This window comes from Hibiscus syriacus, unplaced genomic scaffold, assembly GCF_006381635.1.
Source record: "Hibiscus syriacus cultivar Baekdansim isolate YM2019G1 unplaced genomic scaffold, ASM638163v2 tig00110344_pilon, whole genome shotgun sequence".
NCBI classification, from domain to species: Eukaryota; Viridiplantae; Streptophyta; class Magnoliopsida; order Malvales; family Malvaceae; genus Hibiscus; species Hibiscus syriacus.
In genome coordinates this window covers 52308-77044 of record NW_024062695.1, presented here as the reverse complement: position 1 = coordinate 77044, position 24737 = coordinate 52308, and the positions used below count along the sequence as shown (strand labels likewise).

The following is a 24737-nucleotide window of genomic DNA, read 5'->3' as shown; positions in this document are numbered from 1 at the left end:
CACTTGGAGGATCAACATATCTCTTGAAGTAAAATCAGATAGTAATGTTTTTATCTTGCAAGTTGACTTTATTTTGGTGACATGGACCTTATTTTAAAATATCGGATTTTATAATGATGACTCTTTTGCTATTACTGCTCGGTTTATTATGATTTTGAATTTGAAGACATGTTTTAAATTAAATTATTATTTATTGGTACTATATTTACGAGTTGGATTTTGATATTATAATTTGTTTATAATTTCATGTTATTTATAATGTGATGGAATAACGATTTCGGAAAATATCTTTAATAATCATAATGTGATCCACTAGACTTAGTCGAAACGCATAGGCCGGGTCTAGGGGGTTACATTTATTGGTATCAGAGCTTTTGGTTTTTAACCCTCGGACTGTGTATGAGTCCACTTTGAAAATACAGTTTTGAAATATTTTACAAAACGAGTTACTAAGGCCATGTCACAAAGTTATTAAGATTTTAACTATGTTCGAGACTCCAAGTGCTTATCTAACCTTAAGTTTATCTTCTGTAGTAATCTCGAGATCTACCAAAATGAGTGCTAGACGTGGTCGTCGAACTAGTCGTGGACGAGGTCGAGTGGCTAGATTTGCAGATCCGATTGATGAGATACGAGTAGATCCCCCACCTCCGATAGGTGATCCTGTTCCTACGACCCCAACGAATATGCCACCTACCGATGGTATTGGCATGACTACACCGATCATAGGAGCGACCGATATTGAGTCAGAGTCTACTGGAGTTGCATTGGATGAGAATTTTAGTAGACAGTTTCTGCAGTTAATACAAGGAGCAGTTAGAGCTACTGGTGTTGTATCTGAGGTTCCTATTTCACAGACGTTGATTGCCAATGGAGTTAGAACTTTTGGGGGACAGATTGGTGGAGCTCCTACTGAAGCTGAGGATTGGCTCCATGATACAGAGAGACGTATGGATCAGTTGGGTTTGGACTCAACTAAGAGATATCTGGCTGCTGTAGCAATGTTAGATGGTAATGACTACACTTGGTGGGAGTCAGTGATCAGTAGTGTTCCTACCGATCGTTTGCCCTGGAATTTCTTTAAGGATCGCTTTCGGAGTCGTTTTCTGGGAGAGCGCTACTTAGCTCAGAGACGACAACAGTTTCAAGACTTGGTTCAGGGAGACATGACTGTTTCTGAGTATGAGATCGAGTTCTTGAAGTTGCTGAAGTATGGATTCAGTATGGTACCTACTGAGAGAGATCGATGTCGTAAATTTGCCCTTGGACTCAGATACGAGCTGCGTAGGCAAGTTGTAACCCATCAGGATGAAATATTTGATGTGCTGGTGGGCAGAGCCAAAGATGCTGAAGAGGTGGAGGTTTTAGGTTCTGGTAGAGAGCGTGTTGATCAGGAACGATCTAAAAAAGTTTCAGGCCCGATGGAGTCATCAGCACAGTCCGGGAAGAGGACTCGTACTTCAGCCCCTCAGAGAAGCAATACACGTTTCAGGCCTGCAGCATCCTCACCGTTAGTTGGCAGTCGAGGCGGTTACTCATCCTATTATAATGGGCCCCTTTGTGAGTATTGTGGTAAACAGCACTCAAGAGAGTGTCGTAAGAAGATGGGTCTTTGCTATCAGTATGGATCTAGTGGTCATTATCGGATGGATTGTCCTCAGCTAGTTTCGTTTGAGCAGACCACTACCCAAACTCCTGTGCGTTCGCAGACTACAGTACAGACCCCAATTAGAGATCGTAGTCAAGGAAAGACTCGAGGATCAGCGTCCAGGACAGATAATAGAGCCCGACCTTAGCAAAATAGAGGGCCAACAGCTTCTGAGGCTAGACAACCAGCTTTGGTTTATGCAACTAGACGTCGTGATGACAGAGATTAGCCTGAGGTTATTGCAGGTACATTTACTATTTATTCTACCCCATACTTTGCATTATTGGACAATGGCTCCACTCACTCCTATGTATCGAGCTCAGTATCTCGAAACCTTCAGATTCCGATCGTGAACACTGAAAATACTGTTACAGTTACAAGTCTAGTAGGACAAGCGGTATTAGTGAATAAAGTATTTCGGGGTTGTCCTCTCGAGGTTCAGGGAGAAATTTTTCTCGCTGATCTTATGGAACTTCCTTTAGGGGAGTTCGATCTAATTCTTGGAATGAATTGGTTGAATAAACACAAGGTAAAGCTGGATTGCGAATACAAGCGGGCTACTCTGAAGACTTCAGATGGTCGGACTGTTGTGTTAATTGGTGAACGGCGTGGTTATCTCTCCAATATAGTTTCAGCGATGGAAATTGATCGTATGATCCGGAAGGGATATCAGACCTTCATTGCTTGTATTTTGAACACCAAAGGTGCATTGTCCATGATCGAGGAGATTCGTACAGTTAGTGAGTTTCCTGATGTTTTTCCGGAGGAGTTGCCTGGGTTACCTCCTGATAGAGAGGTAGAGTTCGAGATTGAGACTTATCCGGGATCTTCGCATATTTCTATGGCACCTTATCGTATGGCTCCAAATGAACTTAAGGAGTTGAAAGTCCAATTGCAAGAATTATTCGATCGAGGATTTATCCGACATAGTACTTCACCATGGGGAGCTCCAGTTCTATTCGTGAAAAAGAAGGATGGGTCGCTAAGATTATGTATTGACTATCGGAAATTGAACAAGATGACGGTCAAGAATAAATACCCATTACCCAGGATTGATGACTTATTTGATCAATTGCAAGGAGCTATTGTATTCTCTAAGATTGATCTTCGTTCGGGGTATTATCAATTGAAAGTTAAAGGATCTGATGTTGCAAAAATGACCATTCGCACTAGATATGGTCATTATGAATTTTTAGTGATGCCTTTTGGTTTGACGAACGCTCCTGCAGCTTTCATGGATTTGATGAATCGGGTGCTCCGACCATATTTGGATCAATTTGTGGTGGTTTTCATTGACGATATTCTGATCTATTCTCGTACTGAGGCAGAGCATGACGAGCATTTGAAGATCGTTCTGCGGGCTTTGAGAGAGTATCGTCTATATGCCAAACTAAGCAAGTGTGAGTTTTGGCTTCAAGAAGTGTCATTTCTGGGGCATATTATTTCTGCGCGAGGTGTTCAGGTCGATCCCAGCAAGATAGAGGCTATTATGAATTGGAAACAACCTAAGAACGTATCTGAGATCCGTAGTTTCTTGGGCTTGGCTGGTTATTATCGACGTTTTGTTGAGGGCTTCTCGATCATTTCTTCTCCTTTGACAAAGTTGTTAAGGAAGAATGTGCCGTTTGACTGGGGCGAGGCACAATAGGAGAGCTTTGAGAAATTAAAGGCGATTTTGACTCAAGCACCGGTGTTGATTCAACCAGAGTCCGGGAAGGATTTTACAGTGTATAGTGATGCTTCACATTCAGGACTTGGTTGTGTTTTAATGCAGAAAAGTAAGGTGGTGGCTTATGCATCCCGTCAGCTGCGGCCGCATGAGAGTAACTATCCTACTCACGATTTAGAGTTGGTAGCAGTAATTTTTGCCTTGAAGATTTGGAGACACTATCTTTATGGAGAGAAGTGTTACATTTTCACGGATCATAAGAGCTTAAAGTATCTTCTGACCCAGAAGGAACTTAATTTGAGACAGCATCGCTGGTTAGAGCTTCTAAAGGATTATGATTGCGTGATTGATTACCACCCTGGTAAAGCTAACATTGTAGTGGATGCTTTGAGTCGAAAGACGATATCGGAGTTGAGGTCTTTAATGGCCAAGATGAATTTATATGACGATGGCACTTTGTTAGCAGAATTGCAAGTTAAGCCAACCTTGGTTGATGAGATCAAAGCTAAGCAGCCCCTTGATAGCTCCTTGCTTTCCATCTTTGAGCAAGTAGAGCAGGGGACAAACTCAGATTACGCAATTGATCAGGATGAAGTTTTATGCTTTAAAGGTAGATATTGTGTGCCTGATGATGCTGAGTTGAGGCAGACTATCCTTACTGAGGCTCATAGTAGTCCATATGCTATGCACCCCAGAGGAGATAAGATGTACCGGAATTTGAGAGAGAGGTATCATTGGATTGGGATGAAGAAAGACATATCTGACTTTGTGGCTAGGTGTTTGACTTGTCAGCAAGTTAAGGCAGAACATCAACATCCATCAGGTTTGTTACAGCCTATCAAGATTCATGAATGGAAATGAGAGCGTATTACTATGGATTTTGTTACTGGCTTGCCTATGACTCATTCGAAAAAAGATTCAGTTTGGGTGATTGTTGACAGACTTACAAAGTCAGCTCACTTCATTCTTGTGTGAGTAAATTATACTTTGGATAAGCTGGCAAGATTGTATATTTCAGAGATTGTCAGATTGCATGGTGTTCCATTGTCTATTATTTCTGATCGAGATCCGAGATTTACTTCGAGATTTTGGAAGGCGCTACATACGGATTTGGGAACAAGATTGGATTATAGTACATCCTTTCATCCACAAACTGATTGTCAATCTGAGAGAGTAATTCAGATTCCGGAGGATATGTTGCGGGGTTGCATAATCGATTTTCATGGTAGTTGGGAGAACTTTTTGCCGTTGGCTGAATTTGCTTACAATAACAGTTATCAGACCAGCATTCGTATGGCACCCTATGAAGCACTCTATGGGCGTAAATGTCACACTCCGATCTGTTGGACTGAGTTGCGTGATAGGAAAACATTGGGACCTGAGTTAGTGCGAGAGACGGAGGACACAGTCAGATTAATCCGTGACTGTCTGAAAGAGGCATTTGATAGGCAGAAATCTTATGCTGATCAAAGAAGGAATGATATACAGTTTGAAATGGGAGATCAGGTCTTTTTGAAAGTTTCACCCTGGAAGAAAGTATTGAGATTCGGGCGTAAGGGTAAATTGAGTCCAAGATTTATTGGACCATTTCGTATATTGAAGAGGGTAGGACCTGTTGCATATCAGCTTGAGTTGCCTTCTGAGCTAAGTCGTATTCATGATGTCTTTCATGTATCAATGTTGAGGAGATACCGTCCAGATCCAGGTCACATTATTCAGGTTGAAGAAGTAGAGCTGAGACCTGATTTGTCATATGAAGAGGAGCCCATTCATATCTTAGAGAGAGATGAACGAGTTCTTCGGAATAGGCGAATTTCAATGGTCAAAGTTCAGTGGAGTAATCGAGGCCCCTCAGAAGCTACTTGGGAGACATTGGAGTCAATGAAGGCTCAGTTTCCTCAACTATTCTCATAAGGTAAATTTCGAGGACGAAATTTCTTGTAGAGGGGGAGAATTGTAACAACCCGACTATTTACAAAATAATATTAATTGAAATTGGAGGTAAATTGTGAAAATGGGTGAAATTAAGTGACTAAAGTATAATTTATGAAAACTTGTATGCCATTTTCGAAGTAAAGGAAATTCAGGGACCAAGCCCTGAATTTCCCCTAAAAGTGTTGGCAGGTTTGGTTATAACTTAACGTGTTTTCTGATTTCAATCAGAAAACACAAAAGCTTTTCTTAAACTTTCACTCCTCTCGCACCTCGACTTTCAAGTCCGATTCCGACGCCGTTCGACATCCGATCGTCAAATTGAAACCACCATCGTGTTCGTTATCGAGTCAGGAACAATCCCCTTAAATTAATTGAAGCGAAACGCTGCTAAACGTCAGGAATTTCAAGTCAAAGCATCGACGTTTTTTAGCTCTATCACCGAGAAAATCTCAAATTCACCACTGATCGTTGCTCAGTTTACGACACCTCCTGCACCATCGTGTTCCTTGTGTCGTTTCGAGTTCACCGGTGTCAACCTTGTCTGCCGTCGATGGCGGCGCGTGAGGAGGTGGTGCAGTCAAAGATTCGGCCGATTTGAAATCGAGCTCTCCGCCGTTCAAAAATTTGAACCGATCGTTGTAAGTATCTCAAAATCGCTCAAAATAATTTTTAGAAATTTTTTCGGGATTTTTAGGGCCCCGGAGGATGCCTCACGCGCCACACGTGCCGTCGCAGGGAGAGTGGCTGCTGGAAACCGGTTTAACCAGTTTTCAACCGGTTCTGACCAGTTTGACCGGTTTCGAACCGGTTTGACCGGTCTGACCCGACCAACCCGACCCGACCGTTGACCCGACCGTTGACCGTTGACCGTTGATCGTTGACTTTCTTTGACCAAAACTTAAAATGGCTTTGACCGAGCATTAAACGACCGTTAATCTTTTCCGAGTATACCTATCCTGATAGTTTTCGACGTGCCGAATCCGTTTCCGCTGTTCGTTTCATCAAATTTGAACCCTAAGGCCTCTAAATTGACGGTCAAAATGGTTAACTTTGACTTTGACCAAGAATCTGAATTTTCAAAAAGTCATACTTTATGTTTTTCGACGTACTGATTCCGATTCCGCAATCCGTTTGGCCAAATTCAGACTCGAAATACCCCAAATTGATAGTCAAACCCGAAAAATGCTTATATACTTAAGAAGTCTAGTTTTGAACAATTAAATAGGATTTGGGACTGATAGATTATTATTGTTTGAAGGTACAAGAGACTCTCCGGATCGTTCGAAAGCTCGACCCACCTCTTTTAGATCAGTTAAACCACGTGTTCCATTATTCACGCGTTCGAAAACTGTAGCAGAGCGTGGTGAAACCAGCAATCAGTAGATTTGCTATTTGAACCTATTGTCGAGGTGTGTTCCTTACTTATTACTGAACTGTTTTATTGGTTTTAATATGTGGTACACCGAATTCATTGGTTATTATTTTATGGATGCACCAATTTTATGTGACAATTTATGGAATATGGTTGCTATCTAATTTTTGTTTTGAAATGGTATATGATTACCATGTTTTTGGATTTATGGAATTTATGTCACGGTGCAATTGAATTTTGGAATTGTATTACGATGGAATAGATCTGATCAAGCTAAATGGGCATAATGTGACTCTTGAGGGCCCCAAGATGTTTCATTAGGCCGGCTTTCCTTTGTTGTGTGCTTAGGGTAAGCTATATGGACTTATTGACTTGGGCTTAAGGATACAAGCTTCAGAGCCTATCCTTAAGTCGGCTTTCTTTTTGCTATGTGCATAAAGTAAGCTATATGGAAAATAATTTTGGGAACTACTGATGGTGTACCAGAAAAGGGTTTAAACTATGATTTTCAAAAGTTAAACTCTTTTACGAATTTGTGAGATTACTGGACTATGATTTGTACCTATTGTGATTTTATGGAAATGTTGGGACACACTGAGCCTAGCTCACCTTTTGAAAATGTTTTCCCCCTTTCAGATACTGTTGGTTAGATACCTCGGTTCGAGCACTTGGAGGATCAACATATCTCTTGAAGTAAAATCAGATAGTAATGTTTTTATCTTGCAAGTTGACTTTATTTTGGTGACATGGACCTTATTTTAAAATATCAGATTTTATAATGATGACTCTTTTGCTATTACTGTTCGGTTTATTGTGATTTTGAATTTGAAGACATGTTTTAAATTAAATTATTATTTATTGGTACTATATTTACGAGTTGGATTTTGATATTATAATTTGTTTATAATTTCATGTTATTTATAATGTGATGGAATAACGGTTTCGGAAAATGTCTTTAATAATCATAATGTGATCCACTAGACTTAGTCGAAACGCATAGGTCAGGTCTAGGGGGTTACATGAAAATGTTGAAATACTGACATGCAAGCAAGAAGAATACGAGAAAAAATAGAAAACCTACTTTTTATTGCTTTTATTTTTCGTTCATCTTACAAGAGTTTCTCCCAATTCCTCACATTTTCTCTCTTCTCTCTCTCCCCTTTTTTCTCAATGTCATGGCTTGGTGATAGAGTTTGGGAAGCTATTTTAAAACTTTAAAAAATTCATAAGTTTAAACTACTTTTTGAAAAATTTTGAAGGTTAAGTTTGCATTTTTTTCACAAAGGAAATAATAATTAGAGTCTAACTATTTTTTTTTTTAAAAAAATTGAGAGATGTAATGAGAATTTTTAAAAAAATATGGGAAGGAGTTTAATCAAGAATATTAAAAAGTTTAATATAAATTTTTAAATTTTGAGGGGCCATGACCCACTAGTCCCTCTTGCCTTCGGCCACTGCCTTTTTTTCTCTTTTTTTTGTGTTTTTATGTGTGTCTTAAAGAAATGAAGAAACTTCTATTTATAGTTGACTCTTTAAATATTCAATGATCTAAATTATTTATATCGACGACCTAGATTAAAAGTATATCTACACAATCTCCTTATTTAATGAAATCAAATCAATCCTATCAATACAATCCATATACATGAGATTAAATGGGATATGAAAAAAATCAAATGAAATATTTTAATTAAGATTAAACTCATTATTTTCTTACTATTTGAATTAAATTGATCGAACAATAATAAGTATCTACAAGTAGATACAATGGTTATTTATCATTCATCGAATAAGTATCCACATTTTAGGTTTAAGATATTTATTGAGGACTGCGTACATGTGATATAAATTTCAAATATGAAATTATATACGTGACACACCGAGTTACATATAATTCAAGGATATGTTCTAGTAAATAGTAATTTTATATTTTTTATATCGCTTATAAAATAAAGAAATCATAAAATTGATATATAAAATAATTTATATAATGTATAAAGCCTATTTTTCATAAAAATAAGACAAATGAATACATTAATTGAAAAATGTGAAAGAACATAAGCCAATGTGGACCCTCATATTATTAGTATTAGAACAAAAATGGGGGGTCGTCTTTATGGAAATGAATGCACAAGGAAGTCGTAGGGCACATTGGTAGCATTGAAAGAGAGAAAGGTAGGGCATGGAGTTTGGATATCCTTCTTACAATGAATACCCCAACAAGAGACACAACAGTGTCCGATGAAGACAACTCCATTCCTGTATTTATGTTTCTTTTAAATAACATCTCTTATCTCTCTTTATAATAATGGACACCCCCACCCTTTTTTGCATCGGATCTCCTCAAATATCTCATTGCCTCTTCCTCCTATCCCATCTCTCTCACCTCTATTATTATTTAGAGAAAAAAATTTGAAAGATAAGGTGGAACGAAATTCACTATTTATTTCATATTTTAACTATAAAAAGATTGAAAACAATACGAAAAGGCAATCTTTTTTAAGATGGGATTTGATTTTGGTTTGAAATATCTTCTTATAAAATATAGTATCTAATATATTGATTGAATAATTTAGATCAAGTTTTCCAGAGGTTTATTTATGGGGCCGACCTTCTAAACTCAATTTGATCCATTCACAATCGTTAGAATTTGAATAGGGATGGCAACGGGCCGGGTTCGGGCCGGGTATTGGTTCTCACATCCCCGTCCCCGTTTAAAAAACCCGTACCCATCCCCGCTTAAAAAACCACGGGGGTTTAAACGGAGATCCCTATCGGGTAATCTGGAAAAACCGCGGGAAAACAAGTATCCCCGTTTAGCATAAACGGTTATTTAAACGGGTATCAGGCCAGATATATATATTTAAATTAAATATATAAATATTATATATATATATATATGTTAATTTAAATTAAAATTTATTAATATTATATATATATAATAATTATTTTTAATATTTATCGGGTCGGGTAATCGGGGCGGGGATTACTAAACCCATCCCCATCCCCATCCCGTTTAACATAAATAGTTTTTCCCCGTCCCCGTTTAGTTTAAACAATTTTCCCCCATCCCCGTTTAATTCAGTTTTCAGTTTTTCCCTTTAGGTTCGGGTATTTTTGTCATCCCTAGATTTGAACATTTGACATTACTTAAGGAATCTAGTGGCTCATCTCACTAGACCATCTTATTGTTGGTTTATTTTATTAAGTGATTTAAATAAGTTATGATTTATTTTATTTTATGGTTAACTACATGATTGATCATTTATGTTTGTGTTTTGTCCACTTTTCCTCACTGATTTCAAAAAATATAATATATGGTAACTTTCATTTTATTTAATTAAGAGATGATCACTTTCGTTTTATTTAATTAAGATATGGTCACCATGGGTTAACTACCATTAACAGTTAACATATTAGATGACGTGGTATTTTGGTATAATCACACATTTAGTTCATATTATTTAAATATTCTCTCAATTTAGTCATACTTTTAATAAATTAAAATAAATTTAATTATTCAATAAAAAATATGTTTTAACTTAATTTAAAATTTTCAAAAATATGTTTTATTTTTATTTTAAAATTTCATAGTATATATATTTTATCTTAATTTAATAAATATATTATATTATTACTTTAAATTATTAAATATATTTTATTCTTATATTAACTTTAAAATATTTTAATATTAAATATATATTTAAATCATTAAATATATTTTATTCAATTAGATGACTAAATTCATTTTAATTTATTAAAAGTATGAATATATTGAGAGAATAAATAAATAACAATCACCAAATGTGTGATTATACTAAAATATTTAACGACAGTTAACTCGTCGTGATCACATCCTAATTAAATAAAAACAAAAGTGACCATATATTATATTTTTTAGAATTAGTGAGGAAAAGTGGATAAAATACAAACATAAGTGATCAACCATGCAATTAACCCTTTATTTTATTAAGTTTCATAATTTAGTTCAGGCGCATCTCATATATAATTCACCACTACACACAACAATTTAAAAATAAATCAATATTATTTATTTTAAAGTTCTATTGTGAATTCTATTTTTGTTTGAGATATTTATTTTAATCCTAATTTTTAAAAAAATTTAAGCATGACACGTGTTATTTAACGGTAGGCACCTAAAAGTATAACGGAGAAAACTTAGACATCTATTTTTAGCGAAAAATTCTTAAGGCACAAAAAAATTAATTTTGAGTATAGTTTAGGAAAGTATTTTATATTAAGCATTTAAAAATTAATAATTGTAACTTGACCCAGAAAAATCGTTATATTTAAATTTATTTTTTGGCGTATAGATGGTCGTATATCGCAATGGCTTAGCCAAAAGCTCAAAATTTTGTTAACCATTGAATCTCAATGGACCACATTGGCACAATGACATTACATCGAGCAACAATGCAGTTTCTTAAAATGTCTCTCTCAGTCTTGTATGAATATCATTTTCAATCCCTCAACCCCATCCCCTCCAATTGCACCTCTCTTTCCCTAAAAATAAAGTCTTAATCGATTTTCGAACTCAATTTTTTCAATTCATACGATCACTCGTTAATAGATAATATCCGACGAGTCTTCCACGATCCCTAACATTAACATATGAAAACTTTTCCATAATTTAAAATTACAATCGTTTCCATAAAGATAATCGAAGTCCTTTCTAATACAAATGATCAATGCAATCATGGACGTATTATTTTGAAAGCATAAGTTCAAATTATTCTTCGTATCGTATCTGAAATTATCGAATATAATTTTAATGGGAAGGAGTGTGAAAGGGTAGTTTTCTGTTGACAGGAGGACCCGAACAAGAGAGAGTGATGGAAGAAACGAGATAGAGAAGGAGAGGCTGCATTTGCCCTTTGTTCATGTAATTGTAATAAATAAATAAAAAAGTTATAGGGAAATGGTGGGAGGGGTCCCCTTTTTTCAAGTGATAATGGAAGTAGCCTTCATCCTCTCTGGACTTGTTCCCACCAGTTCTGAGTACCATATCTACTGCCTCCACTATAATAAATAGGATACGAGAAAATACACTACCATCGATGCGAATATATATTTAATTTAGTTTTTTTAATAAATTGGAGTTTATATAAATATTAAAAAATCCAAAAACAATTATAAGTTATAAATTGTAAGAATTAGTTAAAAAAAATCCAATTTAGTCAGTATATTTAAGAAAGCATGAAATAAATATCTTGGTATCACTTTTCTCTAAAAGCTAAGATTTGCGGTCTGGAGAAGAGCTTTTTCTTAATCCTAACAATCACTTTCATTAGCTTAAATAAAACCTAAACTAATTAAGTCTTGAGATTTTTCTTGACGTAATAGACAAGTTAACGACCATGACCCTCGACAAGCCATGCTTCTTAGTCATGTTCTCGCCGTTAAAATCAACCTTCAATCCAACCACCTTATCAAATTTCTTCATTTCTATTCGAAGTTAAGTATAAATTACAAAAATTTACTATAAAAGCTTAAATTCAATAAAATATAAAATTGAGAGACTCAATTATAAACAATAATTTTATTTTTTTTATTAAGTTAAGATGATTACAAAGAAGTATTAGTTCTAAATATTTTCAACTATCTGACGATGAACGCTCAACCAATCTTGTTGTAGCCGCTGGTGTTGGAACTCGGGGCCTCTAGGAATAACAACCATTCATTTAACTACTGAGATAACTTGGTTCATGCAAATAATTTTGTTGTTAAAAAATAAAAACTAAAGTTATACAGACATTTTATATTATTAGAAGAGCATGTGATTCAAATTTGATCGAAAATAAACTTAAAATAATAGATAAAGTACTATATGAGAAATTAGAGATGAATGTTCGAGTTAATCGAATAAATTTCAGTTATTTTTTAAATTAATAAATTATATATCATTATTCAAAATTTATTTTTATTAAAAATTCAAATTAAATCAAATATATAAAATTTAAATCAAGATGAATCGATGTTTTGAATTCATGAAGGTTCTGCGTATACGGAGGCCATTTTGGGAGTGGGTCTTCCAAGTTCCAACAGAGTTTATTTTTTGCAATTTTAATTTGTACGCGCTGGATGAGGCTGATTTAGTACACCAGATGAGACGATCAGTGGCTAAATCCGGTTCTATACACGCGCCACATGTGAGAGTGGAGAGAAAGCTGCTGTAAGCTGACTACCGTAATATCTTACGACGTTTCCCCTGGTGATCCAAATGTACAACAGTCGCCGAAACAAAACCCCGTTTGAACACGTAAGCAGTATGTATGTCAGATGAAAAGATCATATACTGCCACGTGTAAGCGATCATGTGGGGTAGGGACCCAGGACCCGAAGCAACAATAATAGACAACACTTGGGCGACGATCGGCTTGTTTAAATATTGAATATTTATTTTATGCCTAATCATTGTTTAATTTTGGAATTAGTGTTTAAGATAGGAACATTCAAAGGGGGTCTCTTACTTTCCGTTTTTAGTTTTTTACTTTTCCTCTTTCTTACGATGGACAAAAGAGAGAAAAGAAGCCGTTTTATCCGTGAACCAGACAAGCCCACGTGGGTTGTCATGTCAGTGGTCCCTACTGATCACGACCTCTGCTTATGGGATTCATTCGATGGATGGATGAATCGAAAGGCGTTTTTACTAAAAAAAAAAATCATCCTAATATTAAAAAAAATATCTGCTAGACACTCTTTCACTAAATATGCACAATTTAAGGTGGTGTTTATTTTTAATGTTTAAGGTATTTAAAGTTTTTATGTTTGTGTCGTGTAATTATGTGCACACATTGAGTTTCGTAGATTGTTTATTTTTTTTAGAAGACATAAATTCTTCTAACGTCTACGCGTCGCGCAGACGTAATCTTATATCTTCAAAGCTCTTCTAACCTCTTCAAAGAACATTAAATTTATAAATTTTATATCATATAAATTATTTTATATATTATTAAAATTTTATATTTATTTTAATTATTTTGATTTAAATTTAAATATAATATTTTTTTAGATTTATTATTTTTAAATTATATTTAAACTTTTTATACGAAATGTAAGTATTTAAACCACATTGCTTAATAAAAAATGATTTCATTGTTTGATAATTAAGATTTTAAAATAAAAAATATATAAATTATGTTTTTAAAATTTTAAAATATAATCACAATTAAATAAAAAATAATCATAAAATAAAATGATAAATTAAAAAAATATTTTCTAAAAATATTTTTATAATTATAAAAATAAATTCTGAATATGTATATTTAAAAAATTAAAAGTATTACATAATTGCAAAAAATTATTGAAAATATTCGAATAAATATTTTAAAATTTTGAAAAGAGAATTGTATGCTTCATTGATTAATAATAGTTTAATGATAATTAATGTTGTTGTGCCATATGATAATAAAATTCAAAATTTAATATTATTATATAACTTTAGATAATTTAATGTTTAAAAAAATCATATAATTTAATGATCATTTATAAATTTTATTTTATAAAACTTATAAAACTAATAATACATGTGATTATGTGAGAGACTTATAATATAATTAATAAAGTGGTGTTTGTTTTTCTAAAAAAAATATTATTGTAGTTGTATGGATTATTTAAATTTCAGTATTGTAAAACTAAAATTATTTAAATCTCAGTATTGCAAAACTCTTTTAAGTTTAAAAAATCAATTTATTTATATTTTAGTTTATTTTAACAGTCTGCAGACGTTAATTTAATAAGGTTATTTATTAAATAATTTATTCAACATAAATTGATTTATTTTAAAATATGGATTGATTTATTTAAAAAAAATTTATTATTGTAGTTGTATGGATTATTTAAATTTCAGTATTGTAACACTAAAATTATTTAAATTTCAGTATTGCAAAACTCTTTTAAGTTAAAAAAAAATCAGTTTATTTATATTTCAGTTTATTTTAGCAGTCTGTAGACGTTAAAAAACAAAACAGTCTTCTTCTTGCAGACTGCAGACTTTTAGTCCACCTCTTCTGCTGCAGATGCCTGCAGATGTGGTCCGCAGACTGTAAACATTTTACCTCTGCAAAAACAAACACCAACTAACACTCTTTGGAGAAAAGAGGGAATAAGGCATGTTTGATGGGAAGTACCTACACAGAGTTAATGCCCACGGGAAATACACGTTTGGTAGAGCGCGCTTTAGCCTGAAGACGCATGCTCTGGGGTGCACTTTACCCTTCCCGCCTCTTCCCACCACCAACTCCCGCCAATTGCCCTCCTCACCCCTATATAACACCCCTCCGCATGTGGTACAAATCACACCAAAATTTCTTCTTCATATCTTCCAATTTCATATATTTGAAGGTTGTTCCACTTTTTAGTATTTGAAGGTATGCTGTTATTTTTTATTCAATAAATTGATTATTATCTTATTATTTAATTGTAAACTTATTCAATTTATATTTATTATTTGCAGTTAAAAAATTTGAAGTCAGGATGTTGCGATTGGATACGATCATATTTTGAGTTATTTTGTCAATACAATAAGAATACAAAAATTTATTCTTTTTAGATTTTTGAATATTAGGAAATCGATAATATATTATTTAAATTGTTAGAATTGATTTATTAGAGTTTATTGGTAGTTGTCCAAGATGATAATCGCAAAATTCTTCCCGTTGCCTTTGTCCTTGTTGAAGGAGAAGATATATTGTCTTGAGTTTTTTTCCTGAGAAATCTACAGTTACATGTTGTCACAAGGGGATGCATTTGTGTAATTTCAGACCGAGGAGCTGAAATCAAAGCAGTAATAGACTATTTGGGTCTAATGTGTAAACCCCCACACGTACAACATCGTCTCTTTATCAGACATATTGGTACAAACTACCACGGAAAATACAAGAAGAATGATGACCGATAATTAATTATATGCATGGGTATGTTATTTTTTCCAATTTTGTTTATCAATCGTTTTCGTCTTATATATTACTATATCACTCTTACTAGTACATATGGTGGCTTAGGTTACGAACTCTTACCTCAAAGGTTCGAGGATATTCTTCAAGAATTGCTAGGAAAAAATGAGCATGAATACAATTACATTAGTGAAATCAACAAAGAAAAGTGGACAAATGCATACGATGGTGGATATCGATATGGACATATGACAACTAACTTGGATGAGGCTATCAATTCAACCTTAAAGCGAGCGTGTCATTTACTAGTAACTACTTTGGCTAAAACGATGTATTTTCGTTTAGGTCAGTTTTTTGCAAAACTCAGGGGTCAAGCTCTTACTTGGATGCAAAATGGTCATGTTTATCACCCAAGATTAGTACCATATCTACAGCAAAAAGTTACAGCATCAAACATAATGTTGGTGATAAACTTTTCTCACACCCATGAATTATTTCGTGCCACAAAAATGTCACGACCTCTTCAAGGGATTGAATTTAACTCTTTCAGAGTTAATTTACAAGAGAGGTGGTATTACTCTTGGTTTTTTCAAGCTCTTAAGTATCCATGATCCTATGTCATAGCAACTTGCTCACATTCTCGTCAAGACTATAAGCGTTACGTGGATCCCGTTGATCAACTTTCAGAAGTATTCAAGGTATATGAATATGAGTTTCCCCTATAGGTAACGAAAAAGACACAAATGAGGTTCAAACTTGGCTTCCAATTATACTAGATCCATACTTATTCAAGGAGCCATGTTGTCCAAAATCCACTCGAATTCATTGTGATATGGATATTCGAGAGACATCAAAAGAACACAAAAGATTCGAGCATTTTAGAAACCTAAGCCACGATAGGAAAAATTGTTCATCTCTATTATCAACACGTAATTGATGACCACTACTCATGTAATTCTATTTATTAATGGTTCAATTTATGTTATTTCATTTTCTTTTAGCTCCAATTAATGTGATTTCAACTTATTTATTTTACAAGATGTCCCTTTCTTATATATATATATATATTTTCAATTTAATATTTAACATTAATTATTTTTTAATCTACCCCTAAACCCTAAACAAAAAACCCTAACTCATTATAAAACCCTAACACTAAACCACTCCAGAAGAAAACCTAACCCGAAAAATTGGGATCGAAAAACGCATGCCATGAAATGCGCCTTCAAAGGTGCGTCCACCGTTGCGCCACCTCACCAAAACGCGCATGAAGGTGTGTCCCACACAGTGTGCCTTCCCTAAAGCGCGTTTCACCAAACACACCTTATCTTCTCTCTCCTACAAAGGGTGTTAGATCAGACATATTTGCTGAAAGGGTGCCTGACAGGGTTTTTTTTAATATTAGAGTGATTTTTGGGTAAAAACGCTGGACCATACCCTATTTAATCTTTCTTAGTCCAACCTTTGTTTCATTTACTTATTCAACTCTCCCATTATCTACATTTTATTGAATATTAAAAATGTTTAAAAAATTGTTTTTTTTTAGTTTACGAAAAATCACATTATATATACGTTAGGTAGAATTTTAGAAATGTTCATATTACATGTTTTATTTAGAGTTAAAATTTGATATTTTAAAGTTAAAATCTAAAATTTTAAGATTTAATTTTTATATATTACTCTTAATTATGTTATTGTTTTTAAATAGTATGAGATGATTATAATGTAGTATATGATCATATTTTTCTTAACTATTGAAAACGTATAAGCCTTACTGATATAGTTGCTTGAACTAGAAATATCTAAAAAGAATAATACTCTTTTTTATTATTGAAGTAGATTTATAGATTTTTTTAATCATTAAAATAATTGATATTTTTTTGTTGTAATTTATCATGTGATAAATTGATTAGAGACTACTCTATTATGTCAATACATATATCTAAGTAGTAATAAAATTAAAAGTTTGTCCTTTGTGTCATGTTCTTTTCTTCTTTTTTTTAGTAGGAGGTGGCACTAATCTTAATATTAGTTGTCGATCGTCATTGATTTTTATTTTTCTTGTTCCTTTTCATATTATGTCTTTGTTTTTTTTTTTGAGTTTTTTCACTTTTAAATAAGAATCTCAATCGTTGTGGCACGTTTTTTCTCTGCTTTTGTGGCATGTTCCTTATGGTTTTCGGTAAGTTTTTCCCATACTTTTGCGATTGTGTTGGTGCTTCTACAAAGATCCTCACAGTATTTATTTTCTGATTGGTTTGTCAATGGTCACATATTGTCATATCTCCTCTTTTGTAAATGGTCGTTTGTCGTTATAATCATAATTGTGCAGCGAAACAGTCTACCAAATTGTTTGGTTTGCTCACTACTCCTTTATCCTATCGTAAAGCATCTCGTTCGACATAAACAATGAGTTTTATGGAGGTTACTGGATTGTTTTGATGTTTGAAATGCTTCATTCTCTTCGTATATGTGTGCTTAATATTTTAATTTTATGTATGAGTTTTTGGTGACCACTAGGGGTGTAAACGAGCTGAGTCGATCTAGTGTATTGCTGAGCTCGACTCGTCTCAAAAATTTTGAAATGGGGCTCGACTTGACTCGAAAACTTGCGAGTTTAAAATTTTTAAGCTCAACTCGAACTCGAAATCCTGAACTGAAGCTCGTGAACAGCTCGAAAAGGCTCGAAATGAAAAAAAAAATCTTAAACTTAACTCGATTGAAGCCTCAAACTCTAACCTTAAATACATAAAAATCTTACTGTATTTTATTAAAAAAATCAATACATAAATGTTAATATTATTAATAATTTATTTAAAAAAATAAAATCTTAATATATTATATTTTCGAGCTGCTCACGAGCTTTTCGAGTCGAATATCAAGTAGTTCGTTTCGGCTCGTTAAGAACTTAAGACGAGCTCGAGATCGAGTCGAGTCCATTCAATCTGAGTATTTATTGAGCCTTGATCGAGTCGATCTCAAGTAACTCGCGATATATATCGTCTCATTTACAGCCCTAGTGACTACTGTCTCCAATTTTCTCTTGATTCCTCTATTTTTATTAATGAAATTCAATTATCATCGTTAAAAAAAGTAGTAATAATTTATTGATTAAATCACAATTTAATTCATATATTTATTAATATAATATCTAAGAGAATTTGAATTTTAGCATGCATCCTTTAATTCATTGATAAGTTAAAACATAATTTAAACATTATATTAAAATGCAATAGATAATTAAACTACATATTGATTTGTAGCTTTTAAGTACTAAATCCAAAAAAAATGCAAAATTTATGGACTTGGGGCATAACTTGACCGATTAACAATTAAACATTAAACTACACATAAAATATTATTTTAACTAAGTTTAGCAAAGAAAGGATTCTGTGGGGAAATCAGCCTAGATTTCTGATGCAGCTGTTATGGCAAGAGGAGAGGTTGAATTATAATAAATTATCCAGGATATCTGGACCATACAATTTCAAAATATTATTTATTTTTTTATTTCTCTATAGATGTGCACATCTTAATCCCTTATATTATTTAGTATTTATACTTATCATCATTTATGAGTCATACCTAGTGAAACACTGGTAGCAGTTCACAGGGGCGTGGCTGAGGTGCGCGATCGTGCAGGATCTTAAAAAAGAGGGTATTGAATTGAATATATCTATTAGTTGTTATCATTAATAGGCATAAAAATAAGGGTCTTAAAATCGAATATATCTATCAGTGGTTGTCATTAATAAGTATAAAAATAAAGGTCTCGAAATCGAGTATATATATTAGTTGTTGATATTAAGAATCATAAAAATAAGAGCCTCAGAATCGAATATATCTAAAAAATAGAAGTCCTTTTATAAGAATTTACATATGACCCCCGATAACTTAACCACGACCTCGCAATTCAAGTTGTCAGCAAACTCATCTCGTGTGATGCATTTCAAGTATGGGTAAGTTCGATTTAGTCTTATCCAATTTTTAAAATATTTTAATTATCTATTTTAATTCTATTTAATTTGTTCGATTTTTGTTTGTCTTATATTGATTTTAAAATTTGATTTTATTACGATGAAATAATTTAATTTAGAGTTTTTTTATATTTATTTAATATATATTTCATAGTTTTTTTCATAAATGTTTTAAATAATTTATTTTTAATAAATAAAAATAATTATTAATTCTTATAGTGTATTTTTAAGTTATATGTATTTTTGAAATATAAAACACTTATTTTAGATTACAAAAGTAGATAATTATATAGTAAATAAAAATAAATTCGATTCGATTGAATTAGTCATAATTTTTAAACTTATGAATCGTAGATTATCCAACTAATTGTTGATAAGATTTTCAATTCAACCAACTTCTCTGTATAATATTAATAAAATGTCTTGAATATATTTTAAAATATGGTATATAATTATTTAGATTTTCTTTAATATTTTAACTTTTCCTTTAAATATTTTTTTAATTTAATAATCATATGTGTAGACACCCGTTTTTGTTCGGGTCTCAAAAATATATTATTATTATTATTTTAATTTACAAATTTCATTTTGTAGGCCTGAAGCTCAAGCCTAGTACCCCAAGATTCAACCCAACAATCAGTACATAGGTCCAACCCAAAATTAACCAAACAAACCCGAATCAGCAGCCCATCAATAGTCGACCCGAGCCCAACTGGAGCCCAGACTTCAGACTCGGATCCAACCCAACCCGTCCCAAGATTCGACCCAGTTCAGCTGACCCGACCCGATTCACCTAGGGTTTCATCATAACCCAAGGTAGTTGATGTTGCCGCCATCGTCTAGCTGCTCTCCACTGTCACCTCCGTTGCCACCCACTGTCCCTATTGTTTTCAATCTACAGTGACTAAATCAATCAACAGTCCATAAAAAATAAAATAAAAGTAAATCAGACCAAAATCCTGAGGGGATTTATTTTCGTATATCAACGTGCAAATGAGACTTTTCGAAGGGGAGAAGAACTGAAGAAAGTGTTTTTCAGAGAAAAAAAGAGAAAAGAAAAACACACACATAAAACAATTTTAAAAAAGAAAAAAAAAACAAACGAGGAGGAAACAAAGATAAGAATTGAAGGAAAAAAGGAGATGAGTGTTTTACCTCTGTTCGAAGTCGAAAGCCAAGAGTCGCCGGTTTTTTCTCTTTTCCAAGAGGTAAACCTTATATCTAGGAGGCTAGGGTAGTTTTTAGGCCGAAAGGGGTTGGGAATCGGGCTGAGGAGGTTGAGAGGAGCCTTTTGGGATCGTTTGTTCCCTTCAGAGTTGTGAGCCACCGATGAGAGGTGGCCTCCTTCCCCAACAAGGGGAAGTTGAGAGAGTTCTTAAAGACTCTCTCTCTCCCTGTTTCTGAAATAAAGCAAATGAGAGGATGAAGGAAGAAAAACCCGTTTTTTGGCTTATATCCCCGATCGAAATGACGTCACATACAAGGGGTTTAACGTGTTTTTTAGGATGAGATAATAGTTGTTCAGGTCCCTATAGCCTTGTAATCTCATTTCTTAGTCATTGAATGAAGAATGATGTCATATCGTTTTGAGCTTTTATCTTCGAATGTTTACATTTAAGTCACCAGTTTGTAGATTATATTGTTTTTGCTTATTTTCGATTATGACCATGGAGTTTATGTTTTTTTTGTCATTATTTTTTATGGATGTATTTAGGTTTAATTATCATTTAGTCCTTCATGTTTGCGGTGTAATTTATTTTAGTCAATAAACATTATTTATGGATTATTCTCATTTCTAGTGTTTGTATTTGCTTAAAATATAGATTGGGGCTCTGATTTGTTCATAATTACTGTTTAGCTCCTTCAAGTTCATTTTATTCTCATTATGTCCCTTAAATTACTGGATTTGTTCATTTTATTTGTTTGTTATTTGATATGTAATGTTTTTAGTTATGATTGAGTCCTTTACATATGTATATATTTTACATATTTTGTAATTATATGTAAATAAATATGCTTAGCTCTATTTATTGTAAATATTTTATTTCGCATGTTTCCAATCACATTTGTTTCTATTGTATTCCCTTAAATATTATTATTTTTCGAATATTTTCATTAACTGCATTTGTAGAACGGGTGTGGAAAGTACCACTTAATCGAAATGTTGCAAACCGATACGACGTTCGAACAAAATGAGAGTTTGAAATGAATCAAAGTTATTTTTAGTGCTAATTAATCGGTTTTAATTCAAATGATGCAATGCATGTTTCTAAATGACAATTTATGTTATTTTATGCAAATGTCAATTTTAAATTTATATATTCGATACATATTATTATCGGGGAGATAATAGTTTTTACAAATAAGAAATAGACGAGATAGTTTTCCCAATGGAGGAATGCTAATCTCGAGATTTCTTTTCAAGTTAAAGAATTTTTCTTAATAAATAAGTCGAAATAAATTAATCAATATTCAATGAATGAATCATATTTTAACTTTATATTCGATTCATAATTTCCACCAATACGACAAAGTGTAAGCGACACAGTACCAATTTGGGGTGCTGTGGGGGTGCTAATCCTTCCTCATACGTAACCGACTCCCGAACCCGTTAAATTGAATATTTGATTACGTAGACCAACTTTTGTCTTAAAAAACGATTTTTATTAAAATTGTTTTAAAAGACGTTTTTTTAGGTATTTGACCTACATAACCTAAAGGTCGATGACGACTAATTTTCAATTTAATTCAAATCAATTCAAAATCTCTAATTTTTTTAAATAAAAATCATAATTATTTTAAAAAAATAATATTTAATCGTTTTTTTTTCAAAAAAAATGGTTACTTATGATTTTTAACTATATTCAAAATTAAATTAAAACCTGTTCTAGCCCTATTTTGTTGGGGGGGGGGGTTCACATGAGATAAATATATGAATTAAGTTTAGAAAGTTTGAGGTTTAATAATAAGTGAATGGGTAGCCAGGCATGGCCAGCTTCTCTTAATAATTCGTTGTTAAACAACTTTATTTCCCTTTATATACCCCACTCCCCTTTTCCCTTAAAAACACTCTTTCTTTTCTCATGTTTTTTCTTCCCCAAAAATCCCCCATAGAAGTATTAGAATGGTACTAATAAATATCACATAGGCTTGTGTCGTGTATGGTTGTTATATGGTACTATCTCTCACGATGAACTCGTGTTCCGCATGAAGTCATATTCCAAACCTGCCTGAACTTGTTCGTTTACTACAAGCTTTGTTGTTTTGTTTTTTCGAGTGTCCGAGAAATGAATAGAGCATTGCCGGAGATATTACAGTGTTCCGACATGACGGTGCTGGAGAGACAAAGGGCTCGCCTGAAATGGCAACAGGAACAGTTCCAGCAACACCAGCAGGAAAGTTATTTCAGTGAGCTGAGTGGGGTGTTTTCGAGCCAAACCGGCCACGTTCAAGGCTTTCGGCAGGGTGATTTGATGAGTTGCGGCGGCGCCGCCGGTGGCGGTGACTCGGTGTTATCCGACGTGGTGATGACTCGGCAACTAAAGCCTGACCCTGGTTTGGAGACCGCCTGGCCTGAGCTGGGAAAGGTCGACATGGGTGCCATGGGGTTCGGCCCGTGTGGGTACGGTAATGGACAGAGTTTTGATATGAATCAAGCCATATCTAGAACTTCCAGCTGCCCTCCAGCCGTGGCGGCGGCGGAGGTCAAGGGAAATTTAGAGAAGATGGGTCTAGCTGTTGAAAGAGATAGCTTGAAGAAAAGGAAAGTTGAAAAGTTGCAAAACTCAAAGGTACGTGTTGTTGTTCTATTCCTTCATTTATTACAGTATGTCATTATTGTAAGCAACCATTGAATTGGAGTTTCGCTTTGGATTATAAACCCAGGTTGTTGCAGAAGACGACTCCAAGAGGATCAAAGCCAGTGAAGAAGAGGAGTCTAAAATTACAGGGCCAAACACCAGAAAAAGCAGTAACAACAAGAAGGAAACTTACGGTGACACTTCCAAAGAGAATTCAAAGGTTTCCGATGTTCAAAAGCCCGATTATATTCACGTCCGGGCACGTCGAGGCCAAGCGACCGACAGCCACAGTTTAGCCGAGAGAGTAAGTGAAATTTGTACGTGTGTTTTTCATTGTTGTATCAAGACTCTATCATTAGCCAATAATGTTTTATTTATGTTAATTACATAGGTTAGAAGGGAGAAAATCAGTGAAAGGATGAAGTATCTGCAAGATTTAGTTCCTGGATGTAACAAAATCACAGGCAAAGCTGGAATGCTTGACGAAATCATCAACTATGTTCAATCTCTACAACGACAAGTCGAGGTAAGGAACAAAAAGAAAATGAACATATGGAATTTGTATATATATTGAACATTCATGAACTATCAGCTAATTTTGGTGCTTTTATTGTTCAAAATATGCAGTTTTTGTCTATGAAACTGGCTACTGTAAATCCCAGGCTCAATTTCGACATCGACAATCTTTATGCCAAAGACGTGTTCCCCTATTGTACTACTAATTTTCCGACGGTTGGGAATATGGCACAGGAATTGGCAAACCACCCTCCCTATGTTCAGTTCAATCCATTTCAACAAGTGGTGTCTGGTTGTGGAGTGGAAATGGGAATCAACTCTACCGAAATGGCACTCCAAAGAACGATTAGTGCCCCCGTTTCGATCCCGGACACCTCGTTCCTCAACACATCCTGTTTCACTGGAATGCAGCAAATTCAACCCTCTGCAGCATGGGATGCTGAATTGCAGAATCTTTACAATGTGGCATTTACAGGTACAACTAATGCTCTGATAAGCTACTTATAAGGAAGAACGGTGTCCCATTACAATGGTTTAATTGAAGTTGCTTAAAAGGAAAACTTTCTGTCATTTTCACTCTACAATGATCACAAAACCATAGATTTTTATTCTTTTCATTGTTCAGTTTAAGATGATACTAAGCATACATTTTGACCTACTAATATTGTCATCTACAGTTACAACAATCATATCATGCTAATGAGTTCCTTAGAGGATTGAACTGGCAACCATGAAAATACTTTTTGAGTGGGATTTTCTACCCTTTTTCTTTCTGATCTGTCTGATGTGATTTATGCAGGTTCCATTGAAGGAAGTGACCTAAAGATGGAGATGTGAAGTCAGAATATTAGCTGATGATTAATGATTGAGATAATTCAAAATGCCTTTTGATTTTGATTATTTTT

At 33.8% G+C, this 24737-nt stretch overlaps 1 protein-coding gene across 2 annotated transcripts; it reads left to right on the top strand.

Moving 5' to 3' along the window:
- Positions 1-9736: 9736 nt before the first annotated feature.
- LOC120120661 (transcription factor bHLH63-like) lies at positions 9737-24737 on the top strand. Of its 2 annotated transcripts, XM_039140236.1 has the most exons (6): positions 9737-9743; positions 22771-23307; positions 23402-23620; positions 23708-23842; positions 23944-24307; positions 24632-24737. In XM_039140236.1, the coding sequence occupies exons 2-6, from the start codon at positions 22804-22806 to the stop codon at positions 24667-24669; spliced, it is 1260 nt and encodes a 419-aa protein (XP_038996167.1). In that variant the 5' UTR covers positions 9737-9743; positions 22771-22803; the 3' UTR covers positions 24670-24737. The 2 variants fall into 2 exon arrangements, with proteins under 2 accessions (XP_038996167.1, XP_038996168.1); XM_039140237.1 differs by lacking the exon at positions 9737-9743 and having other exon boundaries at positions 22659-23307.

Excerpts from the sequence above, each read along its gene's own strand:
- LOC120120661 (XM_039140236.1), top strand. The coding sequence starts at position 22,804 with ATGAATAGAGCATTGCCGGAGATATTACAGTGTTCCGACATGACGGTG. Across the intron at positions 23,308-23,401 it reads AAAAGTTGCAAAACTCAAAG|GTTGTTGCAGAAGACGACTC; the intron begins GTACGTGTTGTT and ends TTATAAACCCAG. Across the intron at positions 23,621-23,707 it reads GCCACAGTTTAGCCGAGAGA|GTTAGAAGGGAGAAAATCAG; the intron begins GTAAGTGAAATT and ends TTAATTACATAG.